The sequence below is a fragment of the Cherax quadricarinatus genome, chromosome 72, assembly GCF_038502225.1.
Source record: "Cherax quadricarinatus isolate ZL_2023a chromosome 72, ASM3850222v1, whole genome shotgun sequence".
Lineage (NCBI taxonomy): Eukaryota > Metazoa > Arthropoda > Malacostraca > Decapoda > Parastacidae > Cherax > Cherax quadricarinatus.
In genome coordinates, this window is record NC_091363.1 from 19,864,814 (window position 1) to 19,884,826 (window position 20,013).

At 41.0% G+C, this 20,013-nt stretch overlaps 1 protein-coding gene across 1 annotated transcript in view; it reads left to right on the forward strand.

Moving 5' to 3' along the window:
* LOC128701396 (protein Star-like) overlaps positions 1-13,739 on the forward strand; it is a 90,091-nt gene extending 76,352 nt beyond the window's left edge. The window contains exons 5-6 of the mRNA XM_070100468.1: positions 2,842-2,992; positions 8,115-13,739. Of these exons, the coding sequence (XP_069956569.1) occupies positions 2,842-2,992; positions 8,115-8,306 (343 nt within the window). The 3' untranslated portion in view covers positions 8,307-13,739. The remainder of the gene's footprint in view (positions 1-2,841; positions 2,993-8,114) is intronic.
* The last annotated feature ends 6,274 nt before the right edge of the window (positions 13,740-20,013 follow it).

The window sequence follows — 20,013 nt, forward strand, 5'->3', positions numbered from 1 at the left end:
GAAAAAGAGGATAAATAAATATACAAGGTATGATGTAGCACGTAATGAAAGTAGTTTATTAGATTATGTATTGGTGGATAAAAGGTTGATGGGTAGGCTCCAGGATGTACATGTTTATAGAGGGGCAACTGATATATCGGATCATTATTTAGTTGTAGCTACAGTTAGAGTAAGAGGTAGATGGGAAAAGAGGAAGGTGGCAACAACAAGTAAGAGGGAGGTGAAAGTGTATAAACTAAGGGAGGAGGAAGTTCGGGTGAGATATAAGCGACTATTGGCAGAAAGGTGGGCTAGTGCAAAGATGAGTAGTGGGGGGGTTGAAGAGGGTTGGAATAGTTTTAAAAATGCAGTATTAGAATGTGGGGCAGAAGTTTGTGGTTATAGGAGGGTGGGGGCAGGAGGAAAGAGGAGTGATTGGTGGAATGATGAAGTAAAGGGTGTGATAAAAGAGAAAAAGGTAGCTTATGAGAGGTTTTTACAAAGCAGAAGTGGTATAAGAAGAGCAGAGTATATGGAGAGTAAAAGAAAGGTAAAGAGAGTGGTGAGAGAGTGCAAAAGGAGAGCAGATGATAGAGTGGGAGAGGCACTGTCAAGAAATTTTAATGAAAATAAGAAAAAATTTTGGAGTGAGTTAAACAAGTTAAGAAAGCCTAGGGAAAATATGGATTTGTCAGTTAAAAACAGAGTAGGGGAGTTAGTAGATGGGGAGATGGAGGTATTGGGTAGATGGCGAGAATATTTTGAGGAACTTTTAAATGTTAAGGAAGAAACAGAGGCAGTAATTTCATGCACTGGTCAGGGAGGTATACCATCTTTTAGGAGTGAAGAAGAGCAGAATGTAAGTGTGGTGGAGGTACGTGAGGCATTACGTAAAATGAAAGGGGGTAAAGCAGCTGGAACTGATGGGATCATGACAGAAATGTTAAAAGCAGGGGGGGATATAGTGTTGGAGTGGTTGGTACTTTTGTTTAATAAATGTATGAAAGAGGGGAAGGTACCTAGGGATTGGCAGAGAGCATGTATAGTCCCTTTATATAAAGGGAAAGGGGACAAAAGAGACTGTAAAAATTATAGAGGAATAAGCTTACTGAGTATACCAGGAAAAGTGTACGGTAGGGTTATAATTGAAAGAATTAGAGGTAAGACAGAATGTAGGATTGCGGATGAGCAAGGAGGTTTTAGAGTGGGTAGGGGATGTGTAGATCAGGTGTTTACATTGAAGCATATATGTGAACAGTATTTAGATAAAGATAGGGAAATTTTTATTGCATTTATGGATTTAGAAAAGGCATATGATAGAGTGGATAGAGGAGCAATGTGGCAGATGTTGCAAGTATATGGAATAGGTGGTAAGTTATTAAATGCTGTAAAGAGTTTTTATGAGGATAGTGAGGCTCAGGTTAGGGTGTGTAGAAGAGAGGGAGACTACTTCCCGGTAAAAGTAGGTCTTAGACAGGGATGTGTAATGTCACCATGGTTGTTTAATATATTTATAGATGGGGTTGTAAAGGAAGTAAATGCTAGGGTGTTTGGGAGAGGGGTGGGATTAAATTATGGGGAATCAAATTCAAAATGGGAATTGACACAGTTACTTTTTGCTGATGATACTGTGCTTATGGGAGATTCTAAAGAAAAATTGCAAAGGTTAGTGGATGAGTTTGGGAATGTGTGTAAAGGTAGAAAGTTGAAAGTGAACATAGAAAAGAGTAAGGTGATGAGGGTGTCAAATGATTTAGATAAAGAAAAATTGGATATCAAATTGGGGAGGAGGAGTATGGAAGAAGTGAATGTTTTCAAATACTTGGGAGTTGACGTGTCGGCGGATGGATTTATGAAGGATGAGGTTAATCATAGAATTGATGAGGGAAAAAAGGTGAGTGGTGCATTGAGGTATATGTGGAGTCAAAAAACGTTATCTATGGAGGCAAAGAAGGGAATGTATGAAAGTATAGTAGTACCAACACTCTTATATGGGTGTGAAGCTTGGGTGGTAAATGCAGCAGCGAGGAGACGGTTGGAGGCAGCGGAGATGTCCTGTTTAAGGGCAATGTGTGGTGTAAATTTTATGCAGAAAATTCGGAGTGTGGAAATTAGGAGAAGGTGTGGAGTTAATAAAAGTATTAGTCAGAGGGCAGAAGAGGGGTTGTTGAGGTGGTTTGGTCATTTAGAGAGAATGGATCACAGTAGAATGACATGGAAAGCATATAAATCTATAGGGGAAGGAAGGCGGGGTAGGGGTCGTCCTCGAAAGGGTTGGATAGAGGGGGTAAAGGAGGTTTTGTGGGTAAGGGGCTTGGACTTCCAGCAAGCGTGCGTGAGCGTGTTAGATAGGAGTGAATGGAGACGAATGGTACTTGGGACCTGACGATCTGTTGGAGTGTGAGCAGGGTAATATTTAGTGAAGGGATTCAGGGAAACCGGTTATTTTCATATAGTCGGACTTGAGTCCTGGAAATGGGAAGTACAATGCCTGCACTTTAAAGGAGGGGTTTGGGATATTGGCAGTTTGGAGGGATATGTTGTGTATCTTTATATGTGTATGCTTCTAGACTGTTGTATTCTGAGCACCTCTGCAAAAACAGTGATAATGTGCGAGTGTGGTGAAAGTGTTGAATGATGATGAAAGTATTTTCTTTTTGGGGATTTTCTTTCTTTTTTGGGTCACCCTGCCTCGGTGGGAGACGGCCGACTTGTTGAAAATATATATATATATATATATATATATATATATATATATATATATATATATATATATATATATATATATATATATATGTATGTATATAAATATATTACATAATATGGCTAATATATTTAAATCGGCTCTATTTTTTTCCACAGACCGAGTGGGCCTAAAGGAGTTTTAGGGCAAATTGGTAACTCCACTTCAGCTATAAAAGTGAAAGCTTTCCCACTGTACTCCATTCTTCTGGCACTTAATGTGACGGTAGTTGACTTTTTCTCTCTCGACATTGAAGGTGTTGAGATGAAGGTGAGGGACTTCTTTCAATTTTTAAAATTACTTTAAACATAGATTTTAAAGAGAAGTCTTTTGAACCGACAAATATTATTACTTGAGACACACGCACACATACACAAACATAAATATATATACTCACAAAAAGTCACTCGGTGTATGTATTTATATATATATATATATATATATATATATATATATATATATATATATATATATATATATATATATATATATATATATATATATATATATATATATATATATGTATATAAGGAACGAGATTAAACTACAAACAAAATGAAATATTTTTTCGTTAGGTTCAAAATAATTTTTGCGAAATTCTTGCAGAAACATATTTTGGCTCAGGTACTTTTCAACACCTGACTTTTTTATGATGATATAAACGAAACACAAACAATAAGCATTAAAACATTGAGTCTTCATTTTCCAACTGTGATCCGTTGTTTCTGTGTCCCATCTCTGGAACATTCTGTCTCTGTCCACCTTGTCAATTCTTCGCAGTATTTTGTATGTTGTTATCATGTCTCCCCTTACCCTCCTGTCCTCCAGTGTCGTCAGGCCAATTTCCCAAATTTGATTAATTTTAAATAATTCGAATTCATATGGCAAAGGAATATGGATGGATTTGAGAAGGCATGGAAAATGTTACATTACATGCATTTGTGTTCCTTTACATAACATATTATCGGTAATTCTACCAAGATTTATACAAGTGGGTTTCAAGCAAATAACAATACTGCGACCGGCCGAAGATCGAGCCCGAGATATTTAACCAGCCTCCTGGGAAGCTAGGTAAATTTGTTAAACTTCTCGTTGCCTCAGTGAGTGAATTAACATGTGTGTGAGTATATCGGTGCATATGTGTACGTATAATCTTACTCGTCTATTTTTGGTTGCAGGGGTCGATTCACAGCCTCCGGCCCAGTCTCTTCTCTGATCGCTTGTAGGGTCACTATTCCCCTGCTTCATGAGCAGTATTTTTCCTCTTCTTAAAGCTCTGTGTGGATCCTGCCTCCACTACTTCAGTCTCCAGACTGTCATTTCTTGACAAAGCAAAGGCTGAAGAAATACTTCTTAACATCCCTATGACTCATCTGAGGTTTTAACTTTCAGTTGTGTCCCCTTGTTCCTGTCTCCCATCTCTGAAACATGCTCGACCTGTCAACCTTTTCAATTCATTTCAGTATTTCATAAGTTATCAAGTCTTCACTATTTCCCCTGACCTCCAGTGTCGTCAGGTTAATTTTCCTTAGCCTCTCCTCGAAGGACTTACCTCTTAGCTCCGGGACTAATCTTGTTGCTAACCTTTCCACTTTCTCTAATTTCTTGACGGTGTACACGGTGTACAGTGTGTTGAATAACTCCTTAGGTGTCGAAACAGTATTCTTAGGTTTCCCAGGCGCGCATATGTTGCAGCACATAGTTGACGTGCGTCTCAGGAAATGTGCTCGGTATACTACTCATCCCAAGATCTTTTTATTGACTGAGGTTTTCAGTCTTTGACCCCCTAGGATGTGTGTGTGTGTGTGTGTACTCAATTAGTTGTACTCACATAGTTATTGTTGCAGGGGTCGAGTCATAGCTCCTGTCCCTGCCTCTTCATTGGCCACTTCTGGATCACTCTCCCTGCACCATGAGCTTTATCATACCTCTGCTTAAAGCTATGAATGGATCCTGCCTCCACTGCATAGATTCCCAAAGTATTCCACTTCCTGACTACTCTGTGACTGAAGAAATACTTCCTAACATCCCTGTGATTCATTTGTGTCTTCAACTTCCAATTGTGACCCCTTGTTGCTGTGTCCCATCCCTGGAACATTCTGTTTCTGTCCACCTTTTCAGTTCCTCTCAGTATTTATAAGTCGTTATCATGTCCTCCCTATCCTTCCTGTTTGTGTGTGTGTGTGTGTGTGTCTGTGTTTAGTCACCTAATTGTACTCACCTAATTGTGGTTACAGGGGTCGAGATTCGGCTCCTTTCCCCGCCTCTTCAGTGGTCGCTACTAGGTCCTCTCCCTCCCTGCTCCATGAGTTTTATCATACCTCGTCTCCAAACTATGTATAGTTCCTGCCTACACTACATCACTTGCCAGACTATTCCACTTCCTGACAACTCTATGACTGAAGAAATATTTCCTGACATCCCTTTGACTCATATGAGTCTTCAACTTCCAATTGTGACTCCTTGTTTCTGTGTCCCCTCTCTGGAACATCATGTCTCTGTCCACCTTATCTATTCCTCACAGTATTTTGTATGTCGTTATCATATCTCCCCTAACCCTCCTGTCCTCCAGTGTCGTCTGACCGATTTCCCTTAACCTTTCTTCGTAGGACATTCCCCTTAGCTCTGGAACTAGCCTTGTTGCAAACCTTTGCACTTTCTCTAATTTCTTGACGTGCTTGACCAGGTGTGGGTTCCAAACTGGAGCTGCGTACTCCAGTATGGGCCAGACGTACACGGTGTAGTGTCAAACGATTCCTTACTGAGGTATCGGAAAGCTATTCTCAGGTTTGCCAGGCGCCCATATCCCGCAGCAGTTATCTGGTTGATGTGTGCTTCCGGGGAAGTGCTCGGTATTATACTCACCCCAAGATCTTTCTCCGTGAGAGGTTTGCAGTCTTTGCCCGCCTAGCCTATACGCTGTCTGCGGTTATCTTTGCCCTTCCCCGATCTTCATGAATTTTCATTTGGCGGAGTTAAATTCGAGAAGCCAGTTCCTGGACCACGCATCCAGCATGTCTAGGTCTCTTTGTAGTCCTGCCTGATCCTTATCTGCGAACAAGGACACTTCTGAGTCTATCCCTTCCATCATGTCATTCACATATACCAAAAATAGTAGCACCGGTCATAGGACTGACCCCTGTGGGACCCCGCTCGTCACAGGCGCCTGCTGTGACACATCGCACACCATAACTCATTGTTGCCTCCCTGTTAGGTATTCTCTTATCCATTGTAGTGCCTTTCCTGTTGTAAGTGCCTCATCCTCTAGCTTGAGGAACTGTGTCAAAGGCCTTCTTGAGGTCCAAGGATTTACCTTCCATGAATCCATGCTGGTTGTCGTTTATAATCTTGTTCCGTTCCAGGTGCTCCACCACTCTCCTCCAGATAATCTTCTCCATGACCTTGCATACTATACACTTCAGTGACACTGGTCTATAGTTTAGTGCCTCTTTTCTGTCTCCTTTCTTAAAAATGGGGACTTCATTTGCCGTCTTCCATACCTAAGGTAGTTGCCCAGTTTCGATGGATGTGTTGAAAATTGGGGTTATTGGCACACACAGCATCTCTGCTTCCTCTCTAAGGACCCATGGAGAGATGTCCGGTCCCACCACCTTTGAGGTATCAAGGTTACTTGATACCTCAAATACTGTAAATACTTCCTTAAATGTCGTTTTGAGCTCCTGACATACTTCTTGGTCGTTTCTTGTGAACCCCCCACCTTCTTTCCTCAGCCTGATTACCTGGTAGTTGACTGTTGTCTTCCTCCTGATGTGGCTATACAACAGTTTCGGGTCAGACTTGACTTTCGATGTTATGTTATTTTCGTACTGTCGCTGGGCCTCCCTCCTTATTTGTGCATACTCGTTTCTGGCTCTTCGACTAATCTCTGTATTTTCCTGGGTCCTTTGCCTTCTGTAATTATTCCATTAACTGGTGCACTTAGTTTTTGCCTCCCTACACCTTCTGGTAAACCAAGCGCTCGTTCGGATCTTCCCAATATTTCTGTTGCCCTTGGTAACAAATCTTTCCTCTGCCTCCTTGCATTTTGTTGTTTCATAGTCCATAATTTCGTTTACTGGCTTTCCTACCAGTTCTCTGTCCCACTGAACCTCATACCTGTGTATTCATCTCATTTGTAGTTTGGCTTTTCCCATTCTACTCCTGTTACCCTCTCCACTTGTAGCTCTATTATGTATTCAAAGCTCAGAATCACATGATCACTTCCTTAATATCCGAGCTACTCAGTGTGAACACGAGGTCCAGTCTTGATGGTTCATCCTTCCCTCTCTCTCTCTGGTAGTGTCCCTAACATGTTGATACATGAGGTTTTCCAGTACCACATCCATCTTGGCTCTCCATGTTTCGGGACTCCTATGTGGCTCCAGGTTTTCCCAATCAATGTCCTGTTGTTGAAATCGCCCATAACCAATAACTTTCTTCTCCTGGAGTGAGTTCTTCTGGCCACTTCGGCTAGTGTGTCCACCATCGCTCTGTTGCTCTCTTCATATTCCTCTCTTGGCCTCCTGCAGTTCTGTGGTGGGTTATAAATCACTGCAATGACTACCTTACGTCCCCCAGACTGAATTTTACCTACTATGTAATCCCTTTCTCCAATCTCGTCCATTCCTTCTATTTCCTTAAATCCCCATCGGTTTTTAATGAGCAGTGCAACCCCGTGTGTGTGTATCTGTGTGTTTGTGGGTTCCATTACTTTGAGCCCAACGACGTTCTATAATAGCAGGTTTAGTCAGCACAGCAAGCACCACTTTTTTCGACCCATGTTAACCAATGCTGTATGTCTAGGTGTAACCCCGGCTCTTTCCCTCACTCATAATACCATTCTTTTCCCTCACTTCTCTTCCAGTATCCCAGTGTCTCCTCTCACCCTCACGGGTCTTACCTGAGAGTCTCCTGTCCTGGTTCAATTCCTTCACTGCTGGATTTAGCCCCAGCTCTTTTCCTATTTCTGTAGCCTTTTCCTCTCCCTACCTATTCTTCATCTATCTTCACTTGTCCCCTCCCCTTTCTCACCTTTTGTGGATTCTTGCCTGTATATTATTCTATTTCTCTAGGATTCATCTTCTTGATTCGCCGGTACTCTCCCAGCCCAGGTCTTTTCCAGATGGTAACCCGGCATTGGCTTCCTGTCTTGGGAGTGTCTGAGACCTGTCTGCCATGGGAGGAGGTACAAGTACCTCCTCATCTTCTGGGACCAACTGTCCCCAGGCCTAGCCCCAGTCCCCGCCCTCACGGGGCTCGTAGGGAGAAGATAGGCCTTCTCTAGGAATGTGTTATAATATTCATTATTCCATATTATTTATTTGTAATTACTCGGATTAGCATATTTTATTTTTTTAACATTTTTAACATGTTACTTTCTGTGTTCCTTCAGGTATTAAGAACAATTCCTTGGGACAAGATCAAATTCCGTCTCATGTGTGTGGAGATCAACCATATTCCAGAAGGTGCAAATGTTCTTATAGAATATATGAAACTTCAGGGTTACAAGTTCCTTGGTATCAGAGATATTGACGCCTGGTTCGGCTGGCCAGACCTTTTAAAACAAACCATGAAGAACATCTAAACCGTTTTTGTTTTATCGTTGTTACATTCACACATTTTTTCAACTGCAAAGATGCTTCATGTTATTTATTTGGCGTGAAATTTCCTTTTGACTGCTATTATTTTTTGATTCGCGGGTACCCTCCCTGCCCGGGTCTTTTCTAGATGGTGACCCGGCCTTGGCTCCCTGTCTTGGGAGTGTCTGAGACCTATGCCTCCCATAGGAGGATGTATAAGTACCTCCTCATCTTCGGGACCAACTGTCCCCAGGCCTAGCCACAGTCCTCGCCCTCACGGGGCTCGTAGGGAGAAGTTAGGCCTCTGGTCTGCCATCTTCCCCGTCCCAAGAGTGCTCGTGGGAATGGCAGTGATAGCAAGCTCTGGCTCTGGCACCATCCCGGCCCTAAGAGGGCTCGTGGCAGTACTTTTTGATTGCTAGCTGTGTGGGAAATGTATTTCATAACTGAGTTTCAGTGTACAAAATATACAAACTGTATGTCTGCATATTATGTAAAATAACTATCCTTGACTTAACGGCAGGAAATACATACAATCTTGAAATATTTGGTTAATCTTCATAACGAGTATTACATTAAATAACATTATTGTATTTTTCATCTACGTTTAACATTATGGAACTTAATATGACAGAAATATTAAACTTTATCCAAATACTGATAATAATTATTCTCATTTAGACGCCATTAACTTATTGGAAGTTAAAAATTAGGATGCAGATATATAACGACTAATGGTGAAGCCTATTCCACTCTCCTCCCCGGATCTTATACACTTTTTCTCCTTCTTTTATATTTATCTATAGATGAAAAAGATATAATTTAACTGTAGCCCGATTTTTCATAATATATTTTCACTGAATTAGTTTTACAGCAGAACAAAAATTTTAGTAAATATTGTCACATTAAATTAAGTTATTTTCATTTTTGCCTCAATATAAACACTATATAAATAACAAGTCCTCTCCGAGGCTATATAAACACTATATAAATAACAAGTCCTCTCCGAGGCTATATAAACACTATATAAATAACAAGTCCTCTCCGAGGCTATATAAACACTATATAAATAACAAGTCCTCTCCGAGGCTATATAAACACTATATAAATAACAAGTCCTCTCCGAGGCTATATAAACACTATATAAATAACAATACCTCTCCAGGGCTATATAAACACTATATACATAATACCTCACCTAGGCTATATAAACACTATATACATAATACCTCACCTAGGCTATATAAACACTATATACATAAGAACATAAGAACATAAGAAAGGAGGAACACTGCAGGAGGCCTGTTGGCCCATACTAGGCAGGTCCTTTACAATTCATCCCACTAACAAAACATTTGCCGAACCCAGTTTTCAATGCTGCCCAAGAAATAAGCTCTGATGTGAAAGTCCCACTCAAATCCAACCCCTCCCACTCATGTACTTATCCAACCTAAATTTGAAACTACCCAAAGTCCCAGCCTCAATAACCCAACTAGGTAGACTGTTCCACTCATCAACTACCCTATTTCCAAACCAATACTTTCCTATGTCCTTCCTAAATCTAAACTTATCTAATTTAACTCCATTACTGCGGGTTCTCTCTTGGAGAGACATCCTCAAGACCTTATTAAAATCCCCTTTATTAATACCTATCTTCTAGGTAGTAGGTTGGTAGACAGCAACCACCCAGGGAGGTACTACCGTCCTGCCAAGTGAGTGTAAAACGAAAGCCTGTGATTGTTTTACATGATGGTAGGATTGCTGGTGTCTATTTTTCTGTCTCATAAACATGAAAGGTTTCAGGTACGTCTTGCTACTTATACTTACACTTAGGTCACACTACACATACATGTACAAGCATATATATATACACACCCCTCAGGGTTTTCTTCTATTTTCTTACTAGTTCTTGTTCTTGTTTATCTCCTCTTATCTCCATGGGGAAGTGGAACAGAATTCTTCCTCCGTAAGCTATGCGTGTTGTAAGAGGCGACTAAAATGCCAGGAGCAAGGGGCTAGTAACCCCTTCTCCTGTATAAATTACTAAATTTAAAAAGGGAAACTTTCGTTTTTCTTTTTGGGCCACCCTGCCTTGGTGGGATACGGCCGATTTGTTGAAAAAAAAAAATCTTCCACTTATACACTTCGATCAGGTCTCCCCTCATTCTTCGTCTAACAAGTGAATGTAACTTAAGAGTCTTCAATCTTTCTTCATAAGGAAGATTTCTAATGCTATGTATTAATTTAGTCATCCTACACTGAATGTTTTCTAACGAAATTATGTCCATTCTGTAATATGGAGACCAGAATTGAGCTGCATAATCTAGGTGAGGCCTTACTAATGATGTATAAAGCTGCAGTATGACCTCTGGACTTCTGTTGCTTACACTTCTTGATATAAATCCCAGTAATCTATTTGCCTTATTACGTACGCTTAGGCATTGCTGTCTTGGTTTAAGGTTGCCGCTCACCATAACCCCCAAGTCCTTTTCGCAATCTGTATGGCTAAGTTCTACATCATTTAACTTATAAGTACTAGGGTTATGGGCACTCCCAAGCTTCAGAACCTTGCATTTATCTACATTGAACTGCATCTGCCACTTTTCTGACCAAGAATAGAGTTTGTTTAAATCCTCCTGAAGTTCCATAACATCTACGTTTGAATCAATTACCCTACCTATCTTTGTGTCATCGGCGAATTTGCTCATATCACTAGTAATTCCTTCATCAAGATCACTGATATATATTATAAACAACAACGGGCCCAAGACTGATCCCTGTGGAACGCCACTTGTTACAGATCCCCACTCGGATTTAACCCCATTTATAGACACTCTCTGCTTCCTGTCAGTGAGCCATGACTCGATCCACGAGAGCACTTTTCCCCCAATGCCATGAGCTGCCACTTTCTTTAACAGTCTATGGTGCGGAACTCTATCAAAAGCCTTACTAAAATCTAAGTAAATAATATCAAATTCTTTATTGTGGTCAACAGCCTCAAAAGCTTTACTGAAGAAAGTTAATAAATTAGTTAGACAAGACCGGCCTCTTGTGAATCCATGCTGAGTATCATTAATCAAGCTATGCTTATCGAGATGGCTTCTTATAATCTCAGCTATAATTGACTCTAGTAATTTGCCTACAATTGAGGTCAGGCTTATTGGGCGGAAATTTGAGGTAACGATTTGTCCCAAGTTTTAAAAATAGGAATTACATTAGCCATCTTCCACATATCAGACACTACACCTGTTTGAAGAGATAAATTAAAAATATTAGTTAATGGTTCACAGAGTTCCATTTTGCATTCCTTAAGAACCCTTGAAAAAACCTCATCAGGACCCGGCGACTTATTTTGCTTCAGTCTGTCTATCTGCTTCACAACCATTTCACTAGTGACTGTGATGTTACATAATTTATCTTCTTCTAGCCCACTATAAAAATTAATTACTGGAATATTGTTAGTGTCTTCCTGTGTAAAAACTGAGAGAAAATAATTATTTAAAATCGAGCACATTTCATTCTCTTTGTCAGTAAGGTGCCCATAGTTATTTTTAAGGGGACCTATCTTATCTCTAACTTTTGTTCTATAGACCTGGAAAAAACTTTTTGGGTTAGTTTTAGAATCCCTAGCAACTTTAATTTCATAGTCCCTTTTAGCTTTTCTTATCCCCTTTTTAATGTCCCTCTTAATATCAATATACTGATTCATAAGATGACCCTCACCTCTTTTGATACGCCTATAAATTCCTTTCTTATGCCCTAGTAGATATTTGAGCCTATTATTCATCCATTTTGAGTCATTTCTATTTGATCTAATTTCTCTATATGGGATAAACGTTCTTTGAGCAGCATGTATAGTGTTCAGAAAACTGTCATATTGGTAGCTCACTTCGTTACCCCAGTCAACAGATAATAAGTGTTCTCTAAGCCCATCGTAATCTGCTAAGCGAAAATCTGGGACTGTTACTGAGTTATCGCTACTATTGTACTTCCATTCAATGCTAAATGTAATTGATTTGTGGTCGCTAGCTCCCAGTTCCTCTGAAATTTCTAAATTATTAACAAGGGATTCATTGTTTGCCAGAACTAATTCAAGCAGGCTATTTCCCCTTGTAGGTTCTGTCACAAACTACTTCAAAAAACAATCCTGAACTACTTCTAAAAAGTCGTATGATTTTAAATTCCCAGTCAAGAAATTCCAATCAATATGACTAAAGTTAAAGTCTCCTAGAATTACTACATTATCGTGCCTTGTGGCCTTAACAATTTCCTCCCATAGTAGTCTCCCTTGGTCCCTATCTAAGTTTGGGGTATATCACTCCTAAAATCAGTTTTTCATTCCCCTCTGAAAATTCTATCCAAACAGACTCTGTATGTGTTACTTCAGACTTAATACCCGTTTTTATGCAACAGTTCAAGCGATCTCGGACATACAATGCCACCCCCCTCCCTCCCAATACTTCTATCTTCTTGGAACAATTTAAAACCCTGAATATGACATTCCGCAGGCATGTCCCGACTTTTTGAATTAAACCACGTCTCAGTTAAGGCAAATACATCAATGTTACCTGCACTAGCAACTAATCTCAACTCGTCCATCTTATTCCTAGCACTACGGCAATTAGCATTACAATACTTCTATATAAACACTATATACATAATACCTCGCCAAGGCTATATAAACACTATATACATTACAATACCTCTGCGAGTCTATACAAACACTATATACATAACAAAACCTCTCCGAGGCTATATAAACACTACATACATAATACCTCACGTAGGCTATATAAACACTATATACATAATACCTCACCGAGGCTATATAAACACTATATACATAATACCTCACCTAGGTTATATAAACACTATATACATAATACCTCACCTAGGCTATATAAACACTATATACATAATACCTCACCTAGGCTATATAAACACTATATACATAATACCTCACCTAGGCTATATAAACACTATGTACATAATACCTCACCTAGGTTATATAAACACTATATACATAATACCTCACCTAGGCTATATAAACACTATATACATAATACCTCACCTAGGCTATATAAACACTATGTACATAATACCTCACCTAGGTTATATAAACACTATATACATAATACCTCACCTAGGCTATATAAACACTATGTACATAATACCTCACCTAGGTTATATAAACACTATATACATAATACCTCACCTAGGCTATATAAACACTATATACATAATACCTCACCGAGACTATATAAACACTATATACATAACACCTCACCGAGACTATATAAACACTATATACATAACACCTCACCGAGACTATGGGTCCCCACAATTTACACTGGATGTGGGCCACATCTTCTGTATATACAAGAATATATTGTAATGACGGGATCAGTTATGTATTGTATTATGTAACATAAAGCTTTCAGCAAAGATAAAACAATATTTACTGATTATGTGTTTTATACCCGGACATTTGTTCTATATATTTTTGTCAATTATATTTTATTTATTGTTCTCCCAGTGTTCTAAAATGGTGGTATTTCCTGCAAGAGATTTTTCTGAAAAATAATCAAAATTTTGACATGAAAATAATGTTAAATATCACGTAAAATGCATGTGACCAAAAATTTTGGTTTATAATTTAACCGTTTTAATGATAATGTTATGAAGGATACACATATATAACTAGCGATGTATCGGATATCTACATCCGCATCCGCAGAACATCCACACAATTTCTTACATCCGCATCCGCAGAATATCCACACAATTTCTTACATCCGCATCCGCGGAACATCCGCACAATTTCTTACATCCGCGACCGCATTTTACTGTAAAGATATCCGCATATGCATCCGCACAGTATCTTACATCCGCATCTGCATCCGTGGATCATCCACACAATTTCTTACACCAGCATCCGCATCCGCAAAATAAGACATCCTCAAACACATCCGCATCCGCGGATATCTAAATTTTCACATCCGATACATCTCAAAATTGCAGATTCATCTGTGTTAGACTGTGTTCTCACTGGTGAATAGAAGCATACATCCTACTCTGTGTTAGACTGTGTTCTTACTAGTGAGTAGAAGCATACATCCTACTCTCTGGTAGACTGTGTTTTCACTGGTGAGTAGAAGTATACATCCTATTCTGTGTGGAACTACGTTTTCATGGATTTATTTAGAATTAGTCATTATACATATATTGTTGTTACATTTTGTTAGACAGTAAATATTATTCATGTCTAGGTTTAACTTTTGATCTAACTGTCTCAGACTGTTATCTGCACACTGCTGTAGTCAAGACTTGGAAGTTTGTAAATTCAGATTCAGTAATTTGAAAGTTTTGTTACTTTTGGAAGAAAAATAATTGTCCTTGGTTAGGTACGTTCATTGTACTGTTTTCCCTGAGTATCTCTTTGGCGATCACGTTACTTCATGTGAAAGCAAAGCTGGTGTCGAAAGCTGGTGTCGAAAGATAGCTTCTATTAACTTGTCAGTCACATTCTATTTTAGTTAGCTACACACATCCTAACTTGTATGTTTTGTGTTTAAGAAAGTGGAATAATCGAAATTCGGGTTTTTATTATATAATTTCGGAGAGCAAATTCTGAGATAACAAGAGAATGCCTCTTTAAGACACTTAAGTGAGGTTAAGGACATTTACTATAGGAAACGTTTAGCCACACGTAGCTTCTTCAGTCCTAATACACAGATAACATTATTTATTTATATATATATATATATATATATATATATATATATATATATATATATATATATATATATATATATATATATATATATATATATATATATATATATATATATATATAATGTCGTGCCGAATATGTAAAACTGGTCAATTAGCAAGAAATCATTTAAAATTAAGTCCTTTCTAAAATTTTCTCTTACACGATTAAAGATATATTTTTTTCATTAATGTTGATGTAAAAATTTATAATTTTGCACCAAAAGGAACTTAGAAAACTTACCTAACCTTATTATAACAGGCGCAATTTATTTTAGCCTAACCCAACTAAATATATTTAAGTACATTCGTCTCTCGACCTGCGGGGAGAGAGGACGCTTCTACTGGTTCTCTTGCACGCCACCTGGTGAGGAAAACATAGTATTAGCACCAAGATGGCGGACCGACTGTACCGGCGCATAAATACTGTCTGCATTCAGCTGGTTAGAGGATCTTTAAGCAACGACACGATGAACGTTCTCCTGCCAAGCATTATCAGGGACTGTTATGGCATCCCCAATGAAGAGCTGTATGGTGTGGCATTGAATGGAATGTCAAGGGTCTTCGTGAAGTTCATGAGGGCTGACTTCTACTCTACCATCGTAGATGAATTTCAAGAACGACGGATGAGTATCAATTCGGCAGTGGAAGTATGCTTGCATGACGTGTCTAAGTATTTTACTTGGGTGAAGGTAAGGAATGTACCTTTTGAGGCAACAGCATACAGCCTACAAGATGTGTTCAGTGGTTATGGAACTGTACACTCGACGAGCATGGGAATGTGGAGGGACGGCCCTTATGAGGGGATGCCGGAAGGATCCTTCACACTGAAAATGACCCTGAGGAGACCGATACCATCATATGTTACATTGCATAACCATAGAACACAGGTTTTTGTACACTATGCGGGGCAGAGGAAGACGTGCCGTTTATGTGACTCTTATGAGCACATGGTGGCACAATGCCCCAGGAGACAGGGGCCTAGGCGTCAGGAGACAGCTTCTGTGGATACGCCATTAGAAGCCACGGATGTTATGACGGGTGAAGTGGAAAGCCGGGGTACAGGCCTATGGAGTGAGGAGGTCGACAGGGCAGAGGTGGTTTTGGAGACGTGTGTTACACTACCAGTGGAAACGGGGGGGGAGGGAATATCGCCGTCAGACAGGCCGTTAGATAATGCAGAGTCAGCTCAGGATGGGATTTTGGAGGCTGTGCTGAAGGATTTTTTGGAAGAGTCGGAGCATGGTGTGGAAAGTGATGTGAGGGCAGGTGATGACAAGGTGATGGATGAACAGAAGCAGGGTAAGGAAGACTTGAGTGAGGTTCGCAAGGAGAGCAATGTGGTGGTGGAGGTCCATCAAGAAGATGTGGTAGCAGAAGAAATGTATGTAGAGGGTAGCTCCCGCAAGAGATCAGCGGGGGCATCAGACATGGACGAGGTCCTCACACCAGCGCAGAGGCCTGGGAAGAAGATGTGGGCAGCTGTGGTTGCAAAGGCAAGTCAGGGAGGAGGGGGGGGGCAATGGGAAGCTAGGTGGGAAGGGACAGGGAGGGGTTGGAGGGCAGGAACGAGGGATTGATAGAGAAGAACCGAGACCTATGAAAGGAGGACCAAGTAAGCCTCAGCGGCACAGGGGTAAGCCGCCATTCTTGTAAAATTCAGGTGTGTAACTTTCAATGTAAACGGTCTTAAAAACGAGGTCAAGAGGGTATGGTTAGAGTGGGTTTTGAGGAGATTTAGTATTGATGTCTGTTTTTTGCAGGAACATAACCATAGGTTAGGATGTGAGTTGTTGTTGAAAGGTTATAGGTTGTTTACATGTGATGCTTTGAGGTTGAAAGGAGGTGTGGCTGTGGCGGTAAAGGAGACCAGTCCTTTGCGTATCCTGGGTTGGGAGGAGGGGGGGGTGGGAGGGTTGTCAGGGTGGATGGGTTTTGGGGGCCCAGGAGGGTTAGTTTTGTAGGTGTGTACATGCCAGCAACTAGTAACACTAGAGTGAAGGTGGATTTTGTACGCGAGGTTCTGGTATATCACTTGAGAGGTTTACCTGCTTTTACGGTGATTGGTGGGGATTGGAATTGTGTCATTAGGAAGGGTGATGTGGTTCCGAGGGGGGCGGGTTGTGTTTTGGGGGTTCTGCGGGATGTTTTGCGAGATGTTGGAGCGGTAGATGTGGTGGGAAGTAGGGGATGTGGAGTGGAGCACACTTTTATTCGTAGGGGATATGAGGCACGGTTAGATAGGATTTATGTTAGGCAGGGCATAGGTGTGGAGAGGGTGAGGACTATCGATGTGGGTTTTTCTGATCATCGTGCTGTTATAGCAGATTTGAGGGTAGATGGCATAGTGAGGGTTTATGCAGGATATTGGAAATTAAATGTGAGGATACTTAGGGAAGAGGGTGACCCGACGGGGTTTGAAGATTGGTGGAAATCCTTTTGGGAGACTAGGAATATGGAAATGGATTTGCTGGATTGGTGGGAAATGAGGGCTAAAGTTGAGATTGGGAAATTTTTTAAAGTACGGGGTAAGGAGATGGCTAGGTGGAGCTATGGCCTACAAAATTATCTTGAGGGTCAGTTAAATGACTGTTATGCAGAGGAACGTGTGGGGCGGAGTGAGGACATGGAACGTTTGCGAAATAGGTTGGCGGAAATTCACAATGAAAAATTTGAGGCAATTCGAGTTAGGGCAGGGTTGGAGGATGTCTTAAGGGGAGATAGGCCATCGGGTTTTGTATTAAGGAGGTTTAAGGAACGGCAGGCGAAGACCACCTTGGCGTATATTGAGGCAGGTACAGGGGGGGGTGGCTTTGAGGAGGGTCAAGGCCTATCCACCACGGAAAATATTAGTTTGTATGCAGATTTTTGGTTTAGGGAGAAGTGGAGGAGGGTTGGCAGGGGAGTGGGTGAGGGACGGTTTGGGGATGAAGGGTTTAATAGAGTATTAAGTGAGCAGGACAGTGACAGAATCGAGGGTAGTATTAATGTAGAGGAGGTGGAGGAGGCAGGTTTTGGGATGTGCCAGGGTAAAACCCCAGGCATAGACGGAATACCAAACGATTTTTATAGGTATCATTGGGGGAGTGTACGGCATTGTCTGGTGGGGGTTTTGAATTGTATGTTAAGTAGTGGGAGGATGGGGAAATCACAAAGAACGGGTGTCACGGTTTTAGTGCCCAAAAAGAAGGAATGCCGAGTTTTGAATGATTACCGTGCGATTACGTTAATGTGCTCGGATTACAAGATTTTTGCTAAGGTTTTGGGCAACAGAATGAGGAAAGTGTTGGGTTTAGTGTTACATAGGGGACAGTTGGGAATTCCGGGAAGAAGGATGAGGGATGGACATGGTTTGATTAGGGATTTTCTAGAGAGATGTACGGGAGGGGGAATACTAGGGTTAGATTGGGTGAATGCTTATGATTGCGTGGACAGAGATTTCTTAGGGGTTTGCTTAGAGAGGTTGGGGTTTCGGGAGGGGGTAGTGAGGTGGGTGAACACCCTCTATGATGGGGCAGAGGTGAGGGTACAGGTCAATGGGAGGTTGGGTGAAAGTGTACCAATGGAGAGAGGTTTGAGACAGGGCTGTCCGATGTCACAGCTGCTCTTTGCGTGTGTGCAGAATCCTTTTTATGAGTCTGTTGAGAGGGTAATGAACAGTCAGGAGATGGAAGGGGGGTGCAAAGGGGGCATCGTTGGGTATGTGGATGATACTACTGTTTTGCTAAGGGGTAAGGAGGAGTTAAGGAGGGTGGGTAGAGTGATTCAGATGTTTGGTATGAATACCGGAATGAGAGTTAATACGGTGAAATCAAGGTTACTAGAGGTTGGTAATTGGATAGGGGGGGGCTTGGGGATAGGGTTAGGATGGACAGTGGTTGACAGAATCAAGGTATGTGGGATATGGTATTTGGCGGAAGTGCAGGCATGCAGAAGGGTAAATTCGGAGTCTGTCACGGGTAAGGTTTTAAGTAGACTAGGAGGTTTAAGTGCGAGGGACTTAGCTTTACATCAGAGGGTAGTGGTGGTAAATTCACTTGTCTATAGCAAGGTATGGGGGGTGGCAGAGGTTTTTCCCTTAGAGGTACGAGATATTGTGGAAATGCAGAGGAGGGTGCTGAAGTTTGTGTGGGGATTTGGGAGGGCATGGTTAAGTAAAGAGGTAGTTATGACGGATGTTCGGAGAGGGGGTTTAGGTTTGTTGCCTTTAGGACTGAGAGTAATGGCTGTATATATCAAGTGGAGGTATATGAGGGAAGGGGGTGTGAGGGGCGCTAAAGTAGGAAGAGTTATGGAGGAGGCACGTAAATGGTGGAGTGGGAAGGAATTGAGGGTTTGTGAAGATATGTTGAGATTTTTATTGACAGTGCAACAGGTGGATAAAATCAAAGTGAAACGGTTGGTGAGGGTAGTGAAAGGTCAAGGAATTATGCAAGGGGTAGCCGTGTATCCAACGTATGATTGGGGGGTTATTTGGAAAGATTTTAGTAAGCTTCGGATACCGGCTAGAGTAAGAGAATTAGTATATAGGTTTATCATGGGGATTCTGGCTTCCAAGGAGGTGTTACGTAGTATGGGGTTTGTGGAAGAGGCTTTTTGTCAGTTTTGTGGTGATGTTGAAACGGCGTTTCATGTGGTCTTTTTTTGTACGTCCTTGGAGGGGGTGAGATCATGGATGGGTGGGGTTATCAGACTGTTGGGGGGGGGGTCGTTTGCCGCTTTTAAGGGCTTTACTACTAGATGTAAGGGGAGTGCCTAGGGATGTTGGAAGGGCTATAATGTATATCATAGTGGATTATCTGGACATTTCATGGGGAATGAGGGGATTAAGGGGTGATATGAGGATAAAAGCGTTGGCGGCCAGATTCTATAGGACGAAGTGTAGGAATAAGTTGGTTTATGGGGCGTCTTGGGAAAAAAGTTTCCCGGAAGGTTATAGGA